Below are 24087 nucleotides of genomic sequence, written 5' to 3' on the forward strand. Positions count from 1 at the left end.
AGCTTTTCTCGTCAGTTTGCGTCTATGCTCCCTGCTCCCTCATCCTCTGTGCAAAATCTGGGCTTAATGGGAGCCTGAAAGGGCTTGAAATCAAAACATTATCCATACGTTTCAATAACTTTTCCCCTTTGTTTGAATGGCACTAACATGACATGAGCAAGAAATATTATAATCAGATGTGATTGACCAGTTACATGCCCTAAACTCAAAAATGAATACGGGCCAAAGTTTGGGAAGTTACTGAATTCTGTGTGTCTTTACTTAAAAAGGAACACAGCTTAAAACTCACCTGCTTTAACAATCACATTATCTTAATTAATTGTATTTTTATAACCCGAATTGTGTGTGAGCATGTTTGTGTATTTACACACACAGCTTATTTATTTAGTGTATTTCTGGAGCAGTGTTCAAAACGTTTTGTTCCTCATGTAAGTCACGAGTAAATATGTTTTTTGAATGTTTATTTATTTGAGAGAGTAGGGGAGGGGCAGAGAGAGAGGGAGAGAGAGAATCCCAAGCAGGCTCTGTGCTGTCAGTGCAAAGCCCAGCACGGGGCTCAATCCCACAAACTATGAGATTATGACCTGAGCTGAAATCAAGAGCCGGACACTCAACCGACAGCCACCCAGGCACCCCCGGCCATGAGTAAATATTTATATGTTCATATTTGAAGAAAGGGCTCGATATCTAACCGGCAAACTAAAATATAACAAAAGAGAAAAAAGTAAGTTCTTTTATATCTGACTGTTGCTCAGCGTGTTCATGGAAATGTGTACTTCAGAGCTGTCTAATCACAGCCTTTTTTGGTAAAATGTGTCTTAACTTGTGCTGAACTGATACGTTTCATCTTCAAGGTCAGAAGTGATGCAAAGGGGAAGAAATTTGCTATTCCAGAAACACCGTGTTATAACCTGGCTAAGAACTAGTGATTGGTCCTAACTAATGGACCTGACTAGCGGAGTCATTTTGTGGTTTGATGACTGATCTTGAAGCACGCTTGCCTTCACTAGGGTCTTCAAGATCACCAGTGGTTTGCCTGAAAGGGACCAGACCTCTGCAAGTTGCTTCCGTGCTTTTCTCCCTTCCTTTCCTTCCCCATCCCCCCTCCCTTACTTTCTATCAATCCAGGCAGGAAAAATGTAGATAATTAGCGGATGGCAAAGTGGCAAAATGGGCAGGCAATCCACAGACCAAATCATCTGGATATATCTAAGTGTTACCCCATAACCTAAGCTTAACATAATTTGACCAATACATCCCATACATATCTCTTAAGTGTTTTCTTGTACTCAATGTAAATATAAATTTCAAAATGCGTAACATCAAATTTTTCATATTGAGATGTACATAAAAAAAAAATGAAACTTTGTTTTCTGTAACAAAGAGTGGTAGACAAAAAACTTGCCAATTGAAGGTAACAGTTCCTCCGAGTCAAAGGTCTATGGGGTAAATATTCAATCAGTTCAAATGCTAATTAACGATCCAGATCCTTCTGTCCTCTGGAGCCGCTCCCTTTGTCTCCCCTGCCCATGCCTACCCTAATCTTACCCTGCCGTGGGTGGATCACAGACCCGTACCCTGTATCCTGTTCCACTTGTTACTGATCTTTAAACATTTCAGTCAAATCAGCCTTCCAGACTTTGGGGTTGGGTTGCCTTAGGTTGGGTCGGGCGTTGCCTTGGGTTGAACCTTTCAAGTGATCATGGTGTGCCATCTGGTGGAAATGTAGTGTTTTTTCAGGCAGAGGCAAATGGCATTTCTCTGATCCATATATTCCCGGCTCTGTATCTATGTTTGACTTAGTCCCAAGGAGACTCTGGTAGATTTTACAAAAACAAAGCCAGCTGAGGCCAGTCTCCATCCTGCCAGTATATCAGCTCTATCAGTTCATTTCTTTCCCAAAAGAAATCTTTGCATTTGTAACCTTCCTAAGCTTTAAAAAAAAAAAAAAAAAAGCAAACAAAACCTCAAGACTAAACATGCATTCTATTTTATGAACAGGTGGCAAATGAACATGTTATCCTTCCTTAAATCTGTCTTTTTCCCCCAAACAAGTTTGAGTTTTCACTAAAAAGAAAGCTTTACAGAGTTTTCACAAGTAGCCTTTTCTTTTGGTGTGTAATATGCAGGGTGCTTAACCCTGCCATCTGAAACTACTACGTAGGGGTAGGGCTGTCTAATGTTTTATCCGTTTTTAGATTTCATAGATTCTCACTGATGGGATCTCTCTGATTTCGTAGACTCTCACTGATGGGAAGTTAATTTCCTTACTGAAACTAACACATTATTTCTGGATTGGTCAATAAGGCGTATACACTCTAGTGGGATTCAAGCACGACACGATGGTGCTTTATACTTTATTAGTTATATTTTCCTGCAACGCCATTCAGTCAGTGAGGGATTCCTGGGGAATTATTTTTAATACTGTTTTTTTTTGTTTGTGTGTTCGTTTGTTTCTTTACCTCATTTCAGATTAGAGTCTCCCACACGGAGTCTAAGCATGGATGCCCCAAAGGGTGTTCATATTAAAGCTCATGCTGGGAAAATCGAGGCCCTTTCTCAAATGGATATCGTTTTCCAAAGTAGTGATGGAATGGTGAGTTCAGTGCGCCAGCTCCTGTTGTGTATTTCCTGGTGATCCTCACATCCATTAAGGTATCGTTAAATTTATGGCCGTCTGTAAACCGACTGAAAAGAAGGCAAGAGACAATTGTGCATTTCAAGAAGAGCCAAGAAAGGTTAGAGTTATTCTGTACTGGATCCAGACAGTATTCTTTGCCTGGTATCTGTGCTGTCCAGTCTCTTGTTATTTTCATCTGGGAAAGAACACTGCAGATTTTCTGAGCCACTTCCTGTGGATGCGGCTTCTCTCAATATGGCGGTCACTGGGAGCTCCCCATAAATGACAGCCATCAGCGCGTATTGCCTAGAGCGCTACGCTTTCTCGTACCAAATTAAGTTTGCGTGCAAGTTAAATGTGAAAAATAAGAGCTTTAAAAGCCACAAGAAAGATGACATCTGGAACTTCAAGTCCGGGGATAAAAGGTCACCGACATAAGCCAAAGTGCATAACAAAGCAGTAGAACGCTTGCTACTCAATATTGATTGTCCTAGTACCAGATCAGTTCACAGGATACCTGAGTTCCGGGAAGTTAACAGGCCTCTCCAGACCTGGACCTGTCTTCTCATTTGTCAAGTAGGGAAAATAATACTTGCTTAACTAAGTCACAGACGATACCAATGTGATAATATGGGTGACAACATTTTTAAATTATGTTAATTTAATAGTAACAGGAAGGGACAGTAGTAGCAAACGTAGACCATGAGAGGTGGCCCATGTGTGTGGACAGGACCTGTCCAACGGCAGCCTGCCCGGAGAATAGAACAGTCATCTGGTGAAGCCCCTTCAAGTTGTAACTTAAAACATTATGATGTCAGGAGCAGATAGATGCAAACATGAGAAGAATTCTGGTATCTCATTACCATATCATAATGTGACTACATACTTCAACTGTATGACCTTGACAAAATACATACCGATTTTAATTTTGAAATAATGTCACTTGTTTCCATCAATGAGGTCATGTTTATAATTGCATACAGCCTGACTCATAATTGAAGTTGCTATCCCTTCTTACTGGGAGCTAGCTCCAAGTGAGGAGATGTCTGGCCTCCCACAAGATATATTCCTGTAAAGACCAACGAAGATGAGCAAGGAACTGGTATGCGGACTACTGAGTGACTAGGGTTTGCTAGAAGAGCAGGAAAAAAATAACTAGAAAAGAAACATCACCAAGTAACCATAAGAAAGGAGAGCAGACAGAACCCAAAGGACTGGACAATAGCACGAGTAGGTTCCACGTTTAAAAACAATACAGTACACATTTCCCTTTTCCTCTGACCGTGTCCCAGACCACAAGGCAAATCTTTGCTTCTAATACTGTTCCATCCACTACTTCACACAGGAGTGGCCAACTTCCCGAGAGTACAGACTGCACGTATCAGTTTATATATATATATGATCGGAGTCCATGAGGGCACCTGGATGGCTGAGTCGGTTGAGCGTCCGACTCTTGGTTTCAGCTCAGGTCATGATCTCACGGTTATGAGTTCGAGCCTAGCACTGGGCCCTGCACTGCCAGTGCAGAGCCTGCTTGCGATTCTCTGTCTCCCTCCCTTTATGCCCCTCCCGCCCTCCCTCTCTCTCTCTCTCTCTCTCTCAAATTAAATAAACTTAAAATTTTTTAAAAGTTAAAAAAATAAGATTGGAGTTTGTAGATAAGAGTATGTAAATAAAGAAGAGTCCAGCCTTGTTTGCAAGGAAGAACATTCGGCCTGCCTGTGACACACCTTAATTCCTGCTAACAAGCGAGCACCCTGGAATGGGTGAGATTTGGCTACTCGAGAGGGTTCTTCTTTCTTCGTTCCCAGAATTTCAAACCTCAACTAATGAACATTTGTTTACATTTCAGTTTCAACTAGAATAGGAGCAAAAACCCCAATAGTTTTTACTCACTTTCAGTTGGTGTTAATCTGTGTGTCTGCTGTTCCTCCACACCTACGAGAAGGCAGCAGAGTTTCAAATATTTTAGAAACTAGGGAAATGGTTGGTGGCTAATTGGATGAATGTAATTGCCTCTTCTAGGAAAACAAAATCAACAGAAATCCCAACATTCACAGGTAAAAATTGTGAAGGGACGCCTGGGTGGCTCAGTGGGTTAAGCGTCCGACTTTGGCTCAGGTCATGATCTCATGGCTTGTGAGTTCGAGCCCCGCATCTGGCTCTGTGCTGACAGTTCAGAGCCTGGAGCCTGCTTCAGATTGTCTCTCTTTCTCTCTCTCTCTCTCTCTGTCTCTCTCTCTCTCTCAAAAAAAAATAAATAAATATTAGGGGCGCCTGGGTGGCTCAGTTGGTTCAGCGTCTGACTTCGGCTCAGGTCATGATCTCCCAGTTTGTGGGTTCGAGCCCCATGTCAGGCTCCATGCTGACCGCTCAGAGCCTTGGAGCCTGCTTCGGATTTTGTGTCTCCCTCTCTTTCTGCCCCTCCCCTGCTCGTGCTTTGTCTCTCTCTCTCTCTCTCTCAAAAATAAACATTAAAAATTTTTTTAAAGAAAGAAAATCTGATCATATAATGATCATCTAAGACTTAAGTCCCGTGCCTCATTTCATTTTCTATGTGGAGAAAAAACTAATCTGTTTGGAGCATTTGGAGATACGAGTTTCATGCTGTCCCGCTCATCCCACTGGACCACTTCATCTCTTGTTTTCTCCCAAACAGCTCGTGCTTGACGCTGAAACCGTGTGTTTACCCAAGTTGGTTCAGGGGACTCAGGGCTCTGCCGGCAGCTCACAAGAACTCTATGAAATCTGTGTGTGTCCAGATGGGAAGCTTTACCTGTCCGTGGCTGGCGCGGGTACGACGTGCCACGAAAGCAGTCACGTCTGCCTCTAAACCACCTGCATCTTCCACCGAACGCCTGCCTCGTGTCCGTGAGCTTTACGGTACCGACCTCGGGCCTTCACACTGAGCAACTTAACATCCTATAAAACCGAGATGGTGGATGGGAAGTCGGAGGACGGAAAAACGTGCCAACGGAAGAAGATTGCAACTACACGCTCTCAGAATGCTGTGTACTTATGAGACACAGACGTCTAGCAACAGCAAACAAGGAAATGTTTGTTCCACTACACTTATTTTCATCAGAACCGCTGTGACTTTTCCTTTTCTTTCTTGTAGATAATCTACAGTGAAAGATTGAATTGCTGTGTGGAATTAACTTAGGCTGTTCAGTTGTGAATATCTTATTCCCCACGGAAACAGCATTGGTCTAAATGCCCCCAAAGTTCAATGTGGTCCCATTATATCACTGAAACCCACACACTCATTTTAAAGCACAGCGTGTCAGGTCTCACAAGAAAATCTTCAGGTTTTAAGGGGACTTAGGTGGATCTGATTTTCAACATGTAGTCAAGGGAATAAATTCTACAAAATCAATCATGTTTTCTTTATGCATAGTCAACAAGCAATAAAAATCGACCTACATTTTCACAAACTTCAGTTTGTCTTTTATGTCCTCTAATCCTCACTCCGGCATTCTGAGGTAGGTATCATTTTCCCCCAAGTTCCTGGTGATTAAAAAAAGGTTCAGCTAGGACAAGTCAGAAGGTCATCTAATAGCCGGTGAAACGAAACCAAAACATGAGCCTACATGTCAACGGCTGTTCTCGCTTCAAAAAACTCTGGCATATTGTCTCATTCCATCCAAACACCAACTACATGGTAACTGTAAATGGGATGATATTCATTTGACAAGTGAAGTAACCCAAGTCCAAAGGGGTTTTGTCGCCCACCAGGATCAGAGAGCCAGGAGGGGGTGGGACTCATAACTGCCCAGCCTGTGTATTTACTTCTGACACAACAGTAACGGACTGGCTGCTCCGTAGACTCTCTTCATTTTTGAAAATATGTTTAATACCAATGGGTTGCACATGCCACTGTAGAAATCAAACAGGACACACTGAGCCTGTGAAAACGGGCTAGCTTTGTGTGAATGAATCGCTCGCTCATTTTGTTAAATGCCGGTCGTCATAGAGTGGTGGCTTTTTGGTTTTTTAATGTTTTGTATTGTTTTGTTTCGTTTTTGTGTTTTACCAGTTGCTGTAATTAGAATCTCCAAGTAGCACAAGACGTGGTAGGACCAACAGCATTGTAACTTCCTATTTATAGGATTTGTAACTATAAACATCAGTTCAGATTCATTTTCTGCACTCAGAACAGAGAGCAGAAAAGGGAACCCTGTTTCTAATATGTTAACAAGGTGTTCATCTAACAGTGTAGCCCACTTACAACAAATCCTGGATTTTCAAATTGCTATGTGCGTAAAAACTGGAAAGTACAGGGGCGCCTGGGTGGCTCAGTCGGTTAAGCGTCGGACTTCGGCTCAGGTCACGATCTCGCGGTCCATGAGTTCGAGCCCCACGTCGGGCTCTGGGCTGACGGCTCAGAGCCTGGAGCCTGCTTCCGGTTCTGTGTCTCCCTCTCTCTCTGCCCCTCCCCCATTCATGCTCTGTCTCTCTCTGTCTCAAAAATAAATAAACGTTAAAAAAAATGGAAAGTACGGAGGGAAAATTACATGTGTCCTGGTTAAGAGCAAGCTTGACTAGGGCCGCCTGGGTAGCTCAGTCGGTTGAGCATCCAACTGTTGATTTTGGCTTAGGTCATGATCCCAGAGTCATGGGATCCAGCCCGGAGTCAGGCTCCACACTGAGCTGGATTCTCCTTCTCTTTCTGCCCCTTTCCCCCATTTGCTCGCCGTCTCTAAAAAACAAAAGAAAACAAAACAAAAACAAAAAACACAATCTCCAGTTTCGTAGGGGATGGGTGTTTTTAGATTTTAAATTGGTATTTCACCTTTTTCCATTTAGTTAAGTCCTGATTTTTTTAAGTTAATGTCTGCTTTCTTGTGACAACATTCCCACTGTCACGGTAAATAGTGTTGCCTTTGTTTTGTTTTGTCATATGCTCTCCTGCTCCCTGTTTGTGCAAAACAAACGTCTTCAAGCTCGGTTGACGCAAGGTCAAGAAAAAGAATCAAGGAGAAAGTATGGGGGCTAGAACCCTTTGAATAAAAGACATAAATTAGGTGTTTTTTCGCTCTTTTGCTATCTGGAATCATCATGAAAGAAATTGGTATGGGTGGCTGCATTCTCCAGAGTGGTAAGGAATTTATCCTTGCTTAGAATCAAAGCTTTTAGATAGGTAGTGTTCTCAGATGTATTACACACACCTTTTTGAACACGTCAATGCAGTGTAATTTAAATTTTCATTAAAGGTGTAAGATCATGACGATGACCATCCCTAACGGACATACCTGATGAGTTATGTGCACTGATACTCCTGTATACCAAGTGGTTGTATGTAGACCATCGAGTGTTGATATGTGACCTCAAAAATAGCCCCTCTTTTTCCATTTCCAAGCCAGCTGAGTGGACACGAGTCAGAGAGGTGAAGAGCAAAATGTTAGCTTTCATAGTAGAAACAATTTGATTTGCAGCAAGATGGACTGGCCTCCCTAAGCCTTGACAGCTGCGTATCACAGGAAGCTCTCCCAAGCCGGGCAGGATGTGGGCCCCTGCCTTCGGTAGCTGGCCATGCCCAGGCCAGACGGAGGCACCTGTTCCAAAGGCAGCCACATGCCAGGTAAGAGGAAGGGGTGAGCTGCACGTGCACGAGAACTTCCGGCCCATCCACCCACCAGGTTCATCTCGGCTTTGGGGGTCAGCGAAAGAGCAGAAGCTGCTCCTTTCAAGGCAGAGCCAGCCCCTCACACTAAGGCCGTTAGGCGGTGTGAGCTTTAGTTTTTTGCCCCTTCCTTCCCCAGAACGCTTCCTACTCAGTGGTAGCAGTTTGCCCTACGTTAGGTTCCACTTCAGACTTGCTGTGGTTTCAAAACCAAACGCTTGTTATCAGGTAGAACAGGTGGCTCAAAGGGCGGCGCTAAGTAAAAGTCCATTTTTTACCGTGGAGACAGTGCAACTTCGATTTTGTCCTCTTAGATCCCAGCTTTGTGGTCAGAGTATATGAGGGTATTTCCCGAGCCGCTTACCAACCATGAGAGAAAGAATATGCATTTTAAACACATAATTCTTAGTTTTAAATAAAATCTCATGCTGGCTTTAGCATACGAGTAGACTGGGCTCCCAGTGCAGACAATTCTCACCGGTCTGTGCAAACCGACAGCCAGGATGGAACGCGGGCCTTCACACCGCCAACACCTGCCCTAACGCCTGCGCACAATGCTGAGGGGCTGTTGAATGAGCGAATGAATGAATGGCACTTTCAGCCATATCTGCTCAGTGGAAAAAGCTTTGGAAGCCAAAGGGTGAGGACGGTCCATGGGCAGACTGGGCTTGAACCCCGCCTGGGGGAGTTGCCCACCTGTGGTGTCCCCCTGCCCTCTGGATTGCACGCTCGCCGGCCCCCACAATCACGGTCACTTCCCGGAAATAGAGGTCTTCACGTATGTGTATCCATGCACCTTCTGGTCCTGGGTTCTCAGGTAGAACCCTGCTTAATGCATGACTAAAACCTGTAATTGGTCGTTTCTCCCAGCACTACAAATTTTAACCTTGAGATCTGCAGCACGTCTTTAGTAGGGAAGATGTCCATGGGCACTGACAGGAGAGAATCCCACACACTTGCCTATCAGACCCGTGAACCCCTCTTTATTAAAACGATTTGTACATTTTGCCAGCATCATCCTTGGGCTCTCAGCGTCCCCCCCCCCCTCCCCGCTGCCTTTGAAACTGGTCTGCAGGGGGTCTCCCTGAGTTCCCCGTGGACGCTGTGAACAGCTCAGCCTGCAGGGGGCGCTTCCCTCCCCACCTCCCCACCCCCCCTACCCCCGCTTTGGCAGTGAAGAACCAGCCCGCTCCTTCCTGGACTGCAGCTGCTGCACACGCAGGCCCAGTTTCCATTTTCCAAAAGGAGGAAAAGCAAAATAGGGGGAAAGCATAAAATAAGAAAATACAAAAATTACTTCACGTCAAAAATTCCCTAACCCTGAATTTCAAAGTCCAAAAAGCTCCAAAAATCTGAACACTTTGCAAATGCATCTGCTGCAAACTACTGGTGGCAAGATCTGACCTAACTTAAGGTGAGGTTATTTATCACGTCTGCGCATTCAGCTTAGTGTGAGTGTCCATCGGTTTCCCAGCAGGAATTTAATGTGTTTAAGAGCGCTACCCAACCCTGATGGGAATGCTCGTATTAACTTTCTAAAGTCTGATTTCTGAAATAGATTTGGATCCAAGGGTTTTATATAAGGGATTATGAACCTGTTTTTTTTTTTTAAATAACTATAGAAAAAGAACCCCAACTAACCTCAACTAGCACAATGGCCAGACAAGGTTTTCTGTGTAAATTTCAGTATCAAAAAACAGTAAAATATGTTCCAAGTGCTAAGTGTGAGTTTCAAAGGAGCAAGCTCTTCTCAAGGCAGTTCCAGACAGCTAGCGATCCAGAATTTGCTAAACCCCAGAACAGTAAACTCTTGGCTCTGGTCTACCTAGCCTTGAAGACCTGTGCCTCAGGTGTTAATGATGAACATTTTCTGTTAGGGCTCAAGTGTAAATTAGCCCCAGACATGCGGCCCTCTGCTGGGGCAAGGTAAATACCAATTCGGCCTCCACCTATGGAAGAACCGTATTTACTGGGCCTACTTCCGAAGATACATATGTATATATGTATATACACCCATACTGTATATGTCAGCTAATCATATTCCCTAAAAAGGAAAAATGAAGTCTTAACAAAACCAATGAGCACCTAATAAACTCAGTATATATCAAGTACTTTATATTCAATCATAAAAGAGAGCCTACTAAAATGCTAATATAAAACGTAATAAAAAATTCTACCCTAAATATTTCCAATAAACATACATATATGCACATATCAAAAACTTTATATAGGAAGGTACTAAGTTTGCTTTTCAGGAAATACCAGTTACAATAATTTCATATGTACATTTGCTTTATTAAAAGTATGGCACTTAATATAATAGCAGAAGTAATTACATAGCTTCACATCCAGAAGCAATACAATAGTGGAGGCACAAACATTCCTTATTACCAATAAAAGTAAAAAAGTTTTAATATGTTCCATAAGCCCTTAATTGCATAAAATATTATATTTAGCATCATTTACAGCCAGCACACTTATATAAACTAATAATGATCATTACCTCTCTTTTACATTCTGCCAAAGAAATATGCCGAAGTGAATACAATATAGGAGGACACTCAAGCATGAGAAAAATCAAATGTCAGTTCTGAATCATCCATGGGGAAAATGCAATAAACTGTCACAAGCTACTGGACATTGTCACAAGGATTTCACACTGATTTTTTAACGTCTTCAAAAGTAAAATCCAAGAAACTCCACTAAGTGCCATGTGGAAAGAAAAGCTTTGTTTTAACTGCAGCACCTTTAGACAACAAAAGATTGCATCCTGTTCAGTCACGCTATATAAATTATGATATTTGTGGAAAATATGTACAAACAGAAAGCGAATGTTCTAACAGTTGACAAATGTCGTTTTGGTACGCAGTTCTTGGACGCGATATTAACATCTGGTGATGAGAACTGCGGCCGTTTTGAGTTTTCCAAACATCATCTTCATGAGATAAGGAGCCTGTAAACATAAGGTGTAAAAAACCACTTAAAAGAAAGATGTAAAGTGCACTCAGTGCACCCTAAGGAGTACTATGTGCATACTCTTAATCAAGTAATATTCAGGATTAAAATACTGTACCATTTTTTAAATGTACTATTTACGATGTAAAATTGCAACAAATTCATAATCAGATCCAGCTGATAATGATGCATCCAAAAGAGGATCTAATTAAAGAAACGATCAGCTCCAAAGACTTGATTCCCCTTATTTGTTGAAACCAGTGATATGTCCAGTGTTTCATAAGCTCCTTCAAAAATACCGCGTTAAAAACATAAAACATACCTCCATCCTGATCACGGACACACACAGACTCGCATCGAACAAACCGTAAGCTTTGGTTACATAAAGTGCAGTTCAATAATGTGCCATCCTAGCCATTCAAATACATCTAGCAATTCTGCAGCTTACCATCTTCAAATAATTTTCTTTTAAAGTCGGCTAAGGTCCTCTGTTGATATGCATGTTAACAACAACTCCAAAGTTCTTCCCAAACAACCTGCAATGTGCTTTACCATTCTTAAATAACTAACTGGCAATGAAGCCTAAGGACGTACAGCATTCATATTTGTGCTACAACACAGTCAAGGTCTGGCTCTGCTTTTTTTTTTTTTTCCTTTAAATACCTCACACCTTCTGTTGTATAAAATTTTCAAGTTTTATGATGATACAGGCGGTACATTCCATCACCCTCATAGCAACCTCAGAAGTGAACCTGTCGTTTGGGATCTGCGGGAAAGGAAGCAGATCAGGGTATCTTGTTTTTAAACTGTCTACGCCGTAGGCCTCCAGCGTGTGGACATCATTCGTCAGTCCTTCAAGCTGCTGACTGTACTCCTCTATTTTCTGTGCGAGTGCGGTGGGCTTTACATCTTTATCGGACTTCCCTCTCACAGCGTAGTCAGCGGCGATCAAAGCTAACTTGGTAGAGAGGTGACATTTGAAGCACACCCATTCATTGGCGTTTTTATGAAGGTCATTCCTGGCAGCTGAAAAATTTGCTCTGGCCTGTCTTAACCATCTACGCGCTTCAACCGGATTGCCAACTGACTTGAAAGTGGGAGGGACAAAGAACCTCTGAGAGTAAGTCTGTCCAGCTGAAGGTGTGCTTTTTTCCTTATTTTGTTGTTGCCTTTCAGATTTATGGCTCGTTGCTTCTTGATTCCATGAAGTATAAAATCTTTGAAACGAGTACTTGTCTGACTGAAATCGGGATGCTGAGGTTGAAAATGTTCGCCTTGAGGCTCTGTCTGCATTTTGATCTAGAAAAGCCTGCTTCTCTAGCCTGTTGATTTCGTTCTGCAAATGTTTAAAAACTTCATTAGCAATGTCATGATTCTCTGGATTTTTGTCAGGGTGCCATTTCAAATACAACCGCCTAATGATCTTTTTCCTTTCCGATTCTGGAAGCTTCCAAGCTTGCTCCACCACTGATGTCACTTCTTTTAAAATTTCTGGTAAAGAATTCACCTTGAGCTTTTTGGGGGACGGATGCTTCGAGGATGAGGTCTTTTGGCTCTCTCTGCCGGAGAAAAGAGGAGGAATGGTTCGTAGACCAGGGGCTAGGAACTCGGTAGGGCTGGTCGGTGTAGAAGGGGCACTGTCTCTGCTTTGAGAGCTTTCCTCGGGCCTTGAAAACTTATAGAGATCGAGAGAGCTAACTATTTTATATTCACTGTAACCAATATCAATCTGATAGATCTTTCCCAGAAAACTAGAATTATCAGCATCTTCTCTTTCAACTTCTTGTACGATAATTGCATACGTATACGTTGGCTGGTACGATCCATAGATATCACCACCTTCAGCATCAACAAGGTACCCAACGTATTCTCCCGGGTAAAAAACATTCATTGGATCCATAAGCAGAGTATAATGGATTTCAGCAGGTATTGGAGTGCCGGGCATCGGAAGTTCAAGTTTCGATGGTTCAGAAGAGTCGTATTTTACTCCTAAACTGTCAAGTTTCTCACTGATCCTGTAAATATCATTGCAACCTAGCATAGCAATTAAATACGAAGTGTCAGAGATCAGATTGTCCGTCGCAGACTTCAGCGTCATTGCCAATGCTAACAGGAAGTTAATGTCCTTGCTGTCTGAATGCTGTATGTATAGCAGAATGACCGCGTTGCCAAATCTCTTCAAAAAAGCGAAAGTTTCACTTCTGCTGTGGGGAATAGGGTTAAAACCTTTAACTCTCAGTGTGGTTTGAAGCTTTTCAAAACAGGACACTTTCAATCCTTCTCTTAGGGCTTTGCAAAGTCTTATGGCTTTTTCTTCATTGGCCAGGAAAGCATTATCATTTTCATGCTTCATAATTCTAATCAGTCCTGTGATGAACTGTTCCGAAGACAAGAGTAGCTGCAATCTTCCCTGAAGAGAACACAATGCTCCAAACTGACAAACTTTGGGAGTCTCCTCGTCTAGCTGTTCTTCAAGTATACTGCTCAATAAACGAGGTCTAAGTTTTTGAGGAAAGAGCATTATCAATTTAGTGTGAAAGCCGTGGTCCTTCCCTAGGTAGCACTGGCTAAGGTCAACCAACATCTGCACGCCGATATTCCCCTGGATTCTACTTTTGTAATGTGGCGCGTCATCAAACACTAAGATGCTCGACTTCACCAGTCTGCCATCCTGGCTTGGAAGGTACAGCGCGAGGTCTCGGACGTTCTCGAGATCACTCCTCACCTTGACCGAATCATTCTGCAGACTCTTGAACAAGCCGGAAACTACTCTCTTAACCGTGCGCATTTCATTAGGATCTAACTGTTTTCCTTCAGAATTTTTGAATATGCGGCTCAACACTTCAACATATTGCTTGGTTGAAATAATATCTTCAGTACCTAGGTGTTTGAACAACTGGTGAAACGTGCCAAGTTCTAAAGGCAGCTTGTACAAGTAAGGTTTAAAATCGGATTCGTATTCTAGATTTATCACTACCTCCTCAGGCTTCAGGAGTTTCCAACCATCTTCCACCATTACAAAAGCAACACCCCGCAGCTGAAACCGAAACTCCCTTTTTTCTGCACTGAGAAATTCATATATGCTCCTTAAGACCTTTGCTCTAGTTTTTACCATCTCTTCATCCAATGTTGTTATGTTGCATATGTTTCTGCAGTTATTAATGACCTTATCAAGAGGAGGATCCAAGTTAACATTAAGCATACTTAAAACTTGTTCGAGCTGTTCCTGCGGACCAAGGTCACTACCTTCTTGTTCTCTGATGCTCAAGGGTGTGGCCTTCTCTGGAAGAATAGGGCAGGATGTCCATAAGAGCTGGAGCACATCACACTGCTTGAATTTGGGGTTTACTTGTGCCCCATTGAACTTTATGAGAGGAAGCGTTCCATTGACCTCTTGATATTGAGGATGAAACCTAATGAACTCTGCAGGGGCCCGCTCAGGACACAAGAACGGTATTAGAGAAAGTTCTTTCAGAAAATTGCCAGATAACAAATCCATTCGTTCTTGGAATATGTGATGGAGAAGGATATCAACTGTATTTTGCAGTGTTTCCTTAGACCAGTTTTCTGTATTAGCTCTCACGCTGATTTCCTTAGCAAACTGCAGCAACTGTTGCTGAGAAAGAATGTACTTTAGTCCAATGTTTCTCAAGAATTCCACCCAGGAGGTCATAAATGTGGCTTGATTTTTGGGCTTTATAAGCTGTTCCAATTTTTTAAAGAAGTCCTTAGGAATAAACAATTTTTCGGGAAGCATAACTTCAAAAACTCGCACCGTTCTATCATAAAAATGTTTCGCTTGCTTTAGTCGACTGTTCGCATCGTGGATTATCAGTAAACTTTCCAGTTTTTCAAAAAGTTGTTCCTTGATCTCTGACAGTTCCTCAATACTTGACAGCCTATTCTTAAGATAGATCAGGTGCTCCAATTTTGCATCGTAAGAGAGATTTTCAATTTTGGGTAAGAGGTGCTTCAAATATACCTCAAGATCATCTACAGGTACACAGCCGAGCAACTCATAGAGTTCTTTTAGGTGTATTTTTTCTTCAAGAAATGCAGATGACGACGACTGTGTCCATTTTTCCACTTCAGCTGAAGGAATACTTTTTGTGAGTACATAGCATGTTCCGAATTTTGCGATGCTCATGTAGCGACCACTGATGGATTTGTAGCATGGAAGTGACTTCAAAATTTTTATGTCGTCTTGGGACATCAAGTGACTGAGATTGCAGTTGAAATACATCAGAAGTGCTTCAAAGTCATTTTCTACTAATTTTTCGGTTCTAAAGGTTGATGTTTGAACCATATAATGTACGGCCTTTAAAATGCTTGTGGGGCTCTCTATGTTTGCAGTGTGACGGGACAACAGAGGAACAAATGCACTGTCTTTGGAGCAGATTTTGTTCAAAGCAAGCTGGATACAGCCAGCTTTCATGAGCGCGTGAAAGACTTTATCGCTCTGGGCATTTGGAAAAACTGCAATGTGCATGAGACTCAGAGGAAGCAGAACATCACCTTCAGGGACTACAAGCTGGTTGGCTGAAACGGTGAACTTTGTTCCTGGAAGCAACGCCCAGTCTTTTAGGGTATCGACAACAATGTCAAATGTTGGTTGTGTTTCTTCTTGATCTTCTTTCACGTTTACAGCCTCGCTGATAAAATGCCACGCGTTCTTAAGCCAAGACTCACTTGCAAAATTGTCCTTCCACTTGGTACAATTTTTGGTCTTATACTCACGAGGCAACACAGAGGATAACAAATCAGCGAAGCTGGAGATGTCAAACACTTTTGCAACCTTACAGTTCAATAAAATATTACTGTATTTCAAATATAACGTATTCATGAACAAGTCTTTGCGGGATGGAATCAACTCATGGTACGTTGTTAGAAACTTGGGTCGTTTTGCGTCAAAAGTCTGCAAAACACTGTCCAGTGTAATGAGAAGGGGCAGTCCCTCCACTTCAATCTCATTTTCCTCTGCGTCCTTGAAACAGTAATCCACTAAAAGTTTCAAACTATGAAAAAGCTTTAGGTTAGTCTGCTGGAGACGACAAGGCAGCTTCCCAATGTGGCAATTAGTGTCAGGAGAAGAAAAGGTCATTAAAAAAGATCTAACATCAGCAGGGGTGACGTAACTAACAGGGATATCCGCATCTATAAGGCAGTGGTACAGATTGGCAGTTTCATCACAGTTGTAAACCAAGTTGAAACCGATTTCTAAAAGGAGGTGTTTCAGTCTATAGACATTCTCTGCCACCGTCTTGCGGGTCGTGATGTTATAATCTGCATTCTTCAGGTGTTGCAATTCATCCTGCAGTAAGTTGTCAAAAAACGGTCTGGTTTTATTTGAAGTAGACATATTAATCCAAGTAATTATAACTGCAGAGTGTAAATCCGAGCCATCGATATTTGGAGCCCGTACAACAGGTAAAAGGCGTTTCATGTCTTCGTGAATGCAGCTGTAAAGTGCTTTCACTAGACAATATAAATCTGGTTGTAGGTCAAGCCTGTTAACTGGGAAAAACGATAAAAACTTCTTTAAAGTATCCTTCACCACATGAATCGGTGTGTTCTGCAAAACCGACAGTGTGGGGTCAGAACCAGGGAAATAGCGCTTTTTTAGCTGGATTAGCAACTCAACATATGCAGGAGCTATTAATGCTGTCATTAAACTGTTATTCCAGTCACTGCGAACACCAACTCCATTATCGTCCCGCCACAGATTTCTTCTGGCTGAATCTAGAGCAAAATGGCCGTTCACGTGGAACGGCAATCCCGTCTCTAAAGAGAGGGGCAAGAAACAGAAGGCCCTGTGGGGTTTTTTGTAGTTGTGAGTAATGCAGGCAGCTACTCCGCCACGTGGGAAGAGAGTAATATCTTGGTTCTTGTGAGCCGATATAACGCTCTTAGACACTTTTTCCATACTTGAAAAACCCGACCTATTACAAATTAGCCACGTAGTAAGATTTCCTTCGGAGTCTTCAGTATCCATAGTATAGGTTATCTGTTGGACTGGTATGTCTTTGAGCTGTCTCTTTTTCGTAACACTATCGATTACAGATGCGTGAAACTGTTTCCTTTTCAGTCTGTCCCCGTCGGTGATTTTGCCCTTTACAGAATACAGCACATTCAGGGCTCCAGTACCTTTGTCTATTTCACAAATAGAAATCTTTTCCATGTGATTAAGAAACATTAAAAGTTCTGCCCCATCTGACCGCAGTTTGTCCAAAAGGTTCTGGACCATTCTGTCTGATGACGGAACTGAAGAAATTTCCGAAACTTTTGCCATTTCTGCGTTACGAAGAGGAAATCTAAACATTGTGCAATTATCCAATTTAAAGTGGGTTCCCAAGTAAAGATCCAGGACATCTGAGAACTGTGTCCTAAAATCTGCATCCAAATCTCTAAACATGCGTCCAGGACTAACGGATGTGGCTCCTGGTGCGTATCTGGCATGAGGATCAAAGATACACAGGATGTCATTGCCAGAAATGAAAGAAGGGCAGTCGGTAATATGATACACAGAATTGAATCCTATTCCGTACTGCCCAGTTTTACAGGGATTTCCTTCTTTGGTGCCTTTTCCAAGGTTCTGAATTCCCCTGACGTCATCCTCCGTGAAAGGTTGGTTGTTGTACACACAGAGCGCTGGCCCTTGCAGGGGGGCCCACTTATCGTCAAATATTCTGTCAACTGGATGCTGTCTAGGATCAAACACAAAACAGATTTCTGTGGCCTTTGCATCATCGGCATTCTGAAGAAGTTCTTTCAACATTTCCTTTTCTGAAGGATAGGCGTTAAGGATACTCTTGATTCTGCTGGTCAGCTTCTCTTTCTGCCCAAATTCTGTGCCAAGTGTCGTGAAACAGATGTTGGAGGCGTACCTCTCCAAGGCTTTGTGTCGCTTTGGGACCGCTCCTAGTTTCACGGCTACTTCCCTGGGTATATCAGCATGACAGTATTTCACGGTGGTGTCCTTAACTTTTATCCAGGGACAATCGTTGTAGCATAGAGATTTGGCAGGGAGAAGCTTAAGATTAGTATCTGGCAGTAATATTTTGCCATAATTTTTCTCACAAAATTCTTGTTTCTTTTCTCTAATGAGACTCCATATTCCTTCACTAATTATTCGCCGGCAAAGCTGAAAATTCTCTTCTGTTATTTGCTTTGTTCCTTTCTCCTGATCAATAGATTCCAAAACAAGGGCAAAGTCCTCAACAGTAAATGACTGCCGCACGCCCACACTTTCGAAAAGCTCACGGAAATTGTTTTTGTATTTATTAGGCAGCTGATAAAGGTAGGGTGCTGCCTCGAAATTCAAGTGAAAAGACACTTTTTCTGAGTCAACATATGCATTCTCAACTAGAATGAAGCTAAAGGGCTTTAGCTTTTCAACAATTGACATCTTAGTGACCTCATTTTGCATCATTGCATCATGAAGGTATTTGTAGCAAGCATTGGTGATGTTCTCCTGGTACAATGTGATCCCATCGTCAACTGACTTTGCAACTTCTTTCAGCTGGTTCACAACCAGATCAACTGTCGGCTTCCTCAGTAATCCCAAAAACTCCTTAACAGCCAGTGACACCGAACCACACCCCCTGAAGGAATGGGAGTTTTCATTTAGAATTGGTTGCAGGAGACAAACTATATCTTGGTGCTCAGCCGTGTAGAGATCAGTTGCCGCAAACATGGTTTCGGGCTTAAAACTGTTACCTTTCCAGTCCAAAGAAAATCCTGCCGGCTTTGTCAGAAATGGAAGGAAGGGGATTGTTTGATATTTTGCAGCAAAATCCTTTGCCCTAGGATCCCTGATTTTCAGCTTTTCATCAATGAGACTTAACAGGATGCTACTTCTCAGACAAGCAGCAGCGTGATCGCTTTTATTAATTTCAGCCACTGACTGTGCACGTTCTAGCATGTCGTCCCACAGAATGTCATCTTTGGCCATACCTAACTGAACCAGCTTAATCAGAATAATAGGATTAAGATAATCCTGAGTGGAGCCATAAGGAAAGCGTCCATCTTTAGTATCAAACAACTTGGCGACGCGTCCTTCAGGGTGGATTAGCCTTGATGGCAAAACCAGAGGATGCCCCTGCAAAGAGCAAGGGATACATGGGGTAACACGAAGAATTCCTGAGAACTCATCAATTTTCTCATTTAGAACAAAGTTCATTAAAGGATCTCTGAGCTCTGCTTCGATTTCTTGGATATTTGGGAAAAACACTTCAGAAAAAAACTGCTTCTCTGAAAAGGTATTTTCAAGCAGTATCTGTTTGCAGCCAGCTTCTTCAAATCCTGCTTTTACTGAAGAAGGAAGTTCAACAGCACAGAGGTTCTTTGACCCGGTCTTCTTGAGGTATTTCAAAAATATCTTGAAGGCTGCTGGGCCAACATCTTTTCTTTTAAGTATAGAGTCATCCAGAAATCTCACGTTCTTCATGGAAACCCACGTAGATCCGTCAGAGAAGACTTTGGTCAGTTCTTTCCCTTTTCCATGAGCTATATCTTCATAAAATCCTTGGCAAATGACAGAAAAATCATCATGGACTAATTCAGGATCGGGCCACACCGAGTAGTAAGTATAATCCATTAGCTCCCCATTAGTAGCCAGGTCGCGTAGGACGCTGAGGGCCTCCAAGTAAGCCCGCACAATAACGTGCCTCATGAAGGTGGCATTCCATCGTCCTTTCGTGTCTGTCTTCCAGATTTCTTTTCTGTTTGAAGTAACAGCAAAACACCCATTGATGTGAACCGGCAATCCTGTTTTTATTCGTAAGGGTAAATAGCAAAACACTTCTCCCACGTGTGGCTTCACAGCCCACTTCTGGTCCTGGATTTCGGACAGCAGAACCCCCACGGCCCCACAGGGAACCAGCCCTAGTCTTCGCCCACTTTCATTCAGGGAAAACTTTAGAGCCTCTCCTGTGTCCATGCAGGTGCATATCAGCCATGTGGTACACTCTACTGTTTTTTGAGGCAACTCATCTGACGGCTTTTTCGACTGGCCAGACTTAGCCATCTCGAAGAGAGCCGTTAGGTCATCCTCTGGACCTCTGAAAAGTGGTGACTGCAAATCAGCAATCCTCCTGAACACATGGTGAAATTCTTCAACTGTGACCTGAAGAATGCAAGACGACTTGGGGGCATCGGCAGGAAGCTTTTTATTACTGCTGCTGCAACTCTTCATGAGCCTAGAAGCTTCTTTTAAAACACTTAAGACAGGGGCACTCACTGCTTTGGAAGAGCAGGGGCTTTTCTTAATGATCACCGTATCTTGCGCCAAGCTGGGATTGCTCTCCTCGATTTTCAAGTACTTCAAATACATGGAGTTCACACTCTGAGTGAAAATGATAAGCCTGTGACCACAGAGACTAAATTCATCCACAAGAGAATAAATATCTGCCGTATTGTAGCAGGTACTACTAACTTCACTCACTTTGGCTTCCTGTTGCGTTCTAAAGGACAGTCGGAAAAGAGTTCCATCGTAGCTGTAAGGGGCTTCTACGGTCAGAGGTAACCGACAGCCAAATACGTCTATAAACGGTTTGAACTGATTGGGAAATTTCCGAAGTCTTTTCTGCTGTTTACTCCAATTAATCTTGATCCCAGGATTAGATTTGTCTTTAATGTGCTTACTGATGTGGTTTATGTTCGGATCGAACATTATCATGAATTCTCGACTCATAATGATGGGAATGTCGGTGATATGGTACACGGAATTAAATCCCAGACCAAATTTTCCAACTTTGTCAACCTCTTCCCTCTTTAAAGATTCTCCTAACCTAGTTATGTTCACAAAATCTGAATCGGAGAATTGAGAATTATTGAATGACCACAGAGCAGGTCCGTGGCAAGCCGCCATCCCCGGGTCTAGAAGATTCTCTCGAATGTCCATATTTCTTCGCATATCAATCATGAAACTGCATTCTGTTGCATTTGCGTCATCGGCATTTTGGAGCAGTTCTTTAAAAATATCTGACACTGATGGGTATTCTTCCAGAATATTTTTAATTCTTACAGTAAGCGGTTCTCTCTGACCTGACTGCTCAAATCCCATGTTCTCAGGATTGATCAGTCTTGTGCTGAGGCATGGAACTTTCAACCATTCTGCAGTCTTCATGGGTATGTCCTCGTGTACCAAAATGATTGGCTCCACCGAATCTTCCAGTAGATCATTGAGGTCATCAACTTTGATGTCACAGTAACAGCATTCATGAATTGGCTTCATGACAAGTTTAGAAGGGTTTTTGCTGTGATGTATAGGAACTGGTGTGTTGGGACTGGCTGGAATCTGATTGCTATACAGCCACCTGATGATATTCAACATAAGATGGAGATTTTGCTTGCTTTCCTGATCGCTGAGATCTTGGTCACTTTTGAGATATACCTTCTGAATGACTACGGAAATATGATCCGATGTCAACTCCTCTATCGAACCACAGACCTTAAACAGTTGGTGGAATTTTGCCATGGTTTTAGGCACACCGTGCAAATAGGGCTGAAGATCAAGATCATGGAATGGTTTTATCACAGCCTGGGCGAGGGGACAAAATTTCTTGCCAGTCCAAACCCACGGAAATCTTAAGGCCCTGAAAGCATCCTTCCCTTCATTTAAATGATCATGCATGAAGCCGTAAATTTCCAGCAAAATATGTTGAAACTGATAGTAGTCCTCATCACTAAAGGTTTTCGAAGTATACCAATCAACAACAATTTTAAAGTGTTTTAAGACCGCACTGATGCTAGGTTCTGTGAAGATGCCCAAAGCTTTTTCCAAGTTCACATGGACGCTCTCAACAAGAGGAAGTGACGAGCCAACCAGGATTGCATGGGCTACATCACACATATCTGGTGGGGCACAAAGGTCGCAGACATCTCCCTTCCAGACTAACGAGCCTGGATAGTTTGGTGGCCTTTCCTTGCAAGCCGGGACCCATTTTATTTTCTTCAGGGTCATCTTTCCTTCAGATGACTGCAACAGCGTATGATTCTTGTTTAAAACAAGTAAGAGTGTTTTGGCTTTCTTTACAAGAACCTCCTGATTCGGACAAGAACTGACCTGTAAGGCTTCGATTTTTTTTGCCACTTGCACAACATCAGCTTCTTCGAGGCTGGCTTCGTTTTTTAAACCAATCTGTCTTAAAGAGTGCAGGATATCTGGTGAGGTAAAAGCTGTGGGTGGGAAACAGGTTTCTTCTTCACTATAAAAGAGATCCTTTAGTACTTCTAGATCAGGATCAAAGAGTTCGCCGGCTGACACCATCCGATCCCGCGAAATCTGAATGAATTTTAATGGCCTTAACCAATCAAGCACATTCGGATTCTCATTTTTAAGGGAGGACAGATTCTCAAGGGTCCATAACATAAGGCGTGTCAACTCATCATGTGAATAAAATTCATTTTCAATATCTTTTAAGATGAGCTTGAAGCAACTGGTGGTCTTTAACTTCTCTATCTTCAACATGTTTGCCAAGCGAATGGTAGCTTCGTCACTACTGTCTATGACTGAGAGAGAGAGTCGCAGATCTGGTGGAAGCTTGGCGGTATGGTGCAAGACCTTACAGCCTTTTAGTTTTGTATACGAGGAAATGCCCTGACCAGATAAGTGGTTAATCCGCTTGAATATTGGCAACTCCTGAATTATTCTTTTCTCTTTTTCACTGCTATCAGTTAAGGTAGCTAAAAACTTCCTAAGGGCATCTTTGTGCGTGGGAAGCAGCGAAGCTATCTGATTACACAATTTCTGCAGCGGCATCTTCTCCATTATCTGCAGCACAGCACTTGGTAACGGCGAGTGAATGTATTTTTTAACAAGTGGATGCTGTATGGAGGCATCTAATTTCTTAAGGACAATCCCTCCAAGTTTCTGTACGATATCTGCTAAAAATTCAGGAAGCTGTGCTTCGGATTCATCATCTAAAATGACTAACGATGGAGTCCTGAGTCTAATGAGCTCCACGCACGCCTGACCATCTTCTAGTGTAGTTCTGGGGATAAGTGGCATCTCATCAAATAGAGTCAAATCCTCTGAAAAATGTATATAGAGATTCTTCCACACCATTTTAAGCCAAGAAACAGATGGGTGATTTTTGTCTTCATCAGACGGATACCACTGAACAATCAACTCTCGGCCAGGCCAGAATGTATTCATTACTTCTTTGATAAGACGTGCAAATCGTTCTGGATTTAGAAGCTGCAGCTGGGTACACGGTCTTCCTGTAAATCATACACAGAGATGTTATAAATACATACAACCCTACTCTAACTTGTCTAGCCTTCTAGTCTTACAGATTACGTAGTACTACGAAGCCATTTTTAGAAGGTTTAAGGACACTGTAAAAATGCGAACATTCAGCATTACTGGGCTAAAATAAGTTTTAAGTAACGACAGAGAATCTGCATATGCACTTGTATTTATGGGAGAAGTGATTCTCTTTGGAGAGCGCTTATTTTAAATCAATCCATAAAATGCACTTACATGCATTTTTAAAATGATCCTGTAAGTTTCTACAAATAGAATCAACACAGAAAATAACTTTCAGTGGTTATCTGTCCACCAAAAGAAGCATCAAAGAAAATGTGGGAAAAGCTTAAACAGGTACCATTCTACTTAAGGCTAAGTAATTTATAAGGAAACGCAATACAAATTTTCCTTTCTTCGTGTTTCCAGGAGCTGCGCAGGATGAAGGGAGGGGCGTGATAATGGGGTCCCAGATGCAAGTGACCAGCACTCTCTGAAGCTGAGGCCGTGAGGGGTCTTCCACAGTTTCCTTCCACGTACTAACTGGATGCCTAAGGTAGGTGTCACTCAATCTTGTGGGGGCCCTGAATCCTCTCATCCGGAGAGAGGATGTGGATGAGGTTCTAGGTCCCAAGACTGCTC

At 42.5% G+C, this 24087-nt stretch overlaps 2 protein-coding genes across 9 annotated transcripts in view; one reads left to right on the plus strand and one right to left on the minus strand.

Moving 5' to 3' along the window:
• SGCG (sarcoglycan gamma) overlaps window positions 1-6054 on the plus strand; it is a 133553-nt gene extending 127499 nt beyond the window's left edge. For 3 of the 4 annotated variants that reach the window (XM_043575104.1, XM_043575080.1, XM_043575093.1), the window contains 2 exons: window positions 2473-2596; window positions 5280-6054. In XM_043575104.1, the coding sequence (XP_043431039.1) occupies window positions 2473-2596; window positions 5280-5453 (298 nt within the window). In that variant the 3' untranslated portion in view covers window positions 5454-6054. The remainder of the gene's footprint in view (window positions 1-2472; window positions 2597-5279) is intronic. The other variant, XM_043575085.1, reaches the window with a different exon arrangement.
• A 4463-nt stretch (window positions 6055-10517) lies between these two features.
• Window positions 10518-24087, minus strand: part of SACS (sacsin molecular chaperone) — an 86149-nt gene continuing 72579 nt past the window's right edge. For all 5 annotated transcript variants that reach the window (XM_043575135.1, XM_043575116.1, XM_043575140.1 and 2 more), the window contains one exon: window positions 10518-23420. In XM_043575135.1, the coding sequence (XP_043431070.1) occupies window positions 11863-23420 (11558 nt within the window). In that variant the 3' untranslated portion in view covers window positions 10518-11862. The remainder of the gene's footprint in view (window positions 23421-24087) is intronic.

This window comes from Prionailurus bengalensis, chromosome A1 (genome assembly GCF_016509475.1).
Source record: "Prionailurus bengalensis isolate Pbe53 chromosome A1, Fcat_Pben_1.1_paternal_pri, whole genome shotgun sequence".
In the NCBI taxonomy this organism is placed as follows: domain Eukaryota; kingdom Metazoa; phylum Chordata; class Mammalia; order Carnivora; family Felidae; genus Prionailurus; species Prionailurus bengalensis.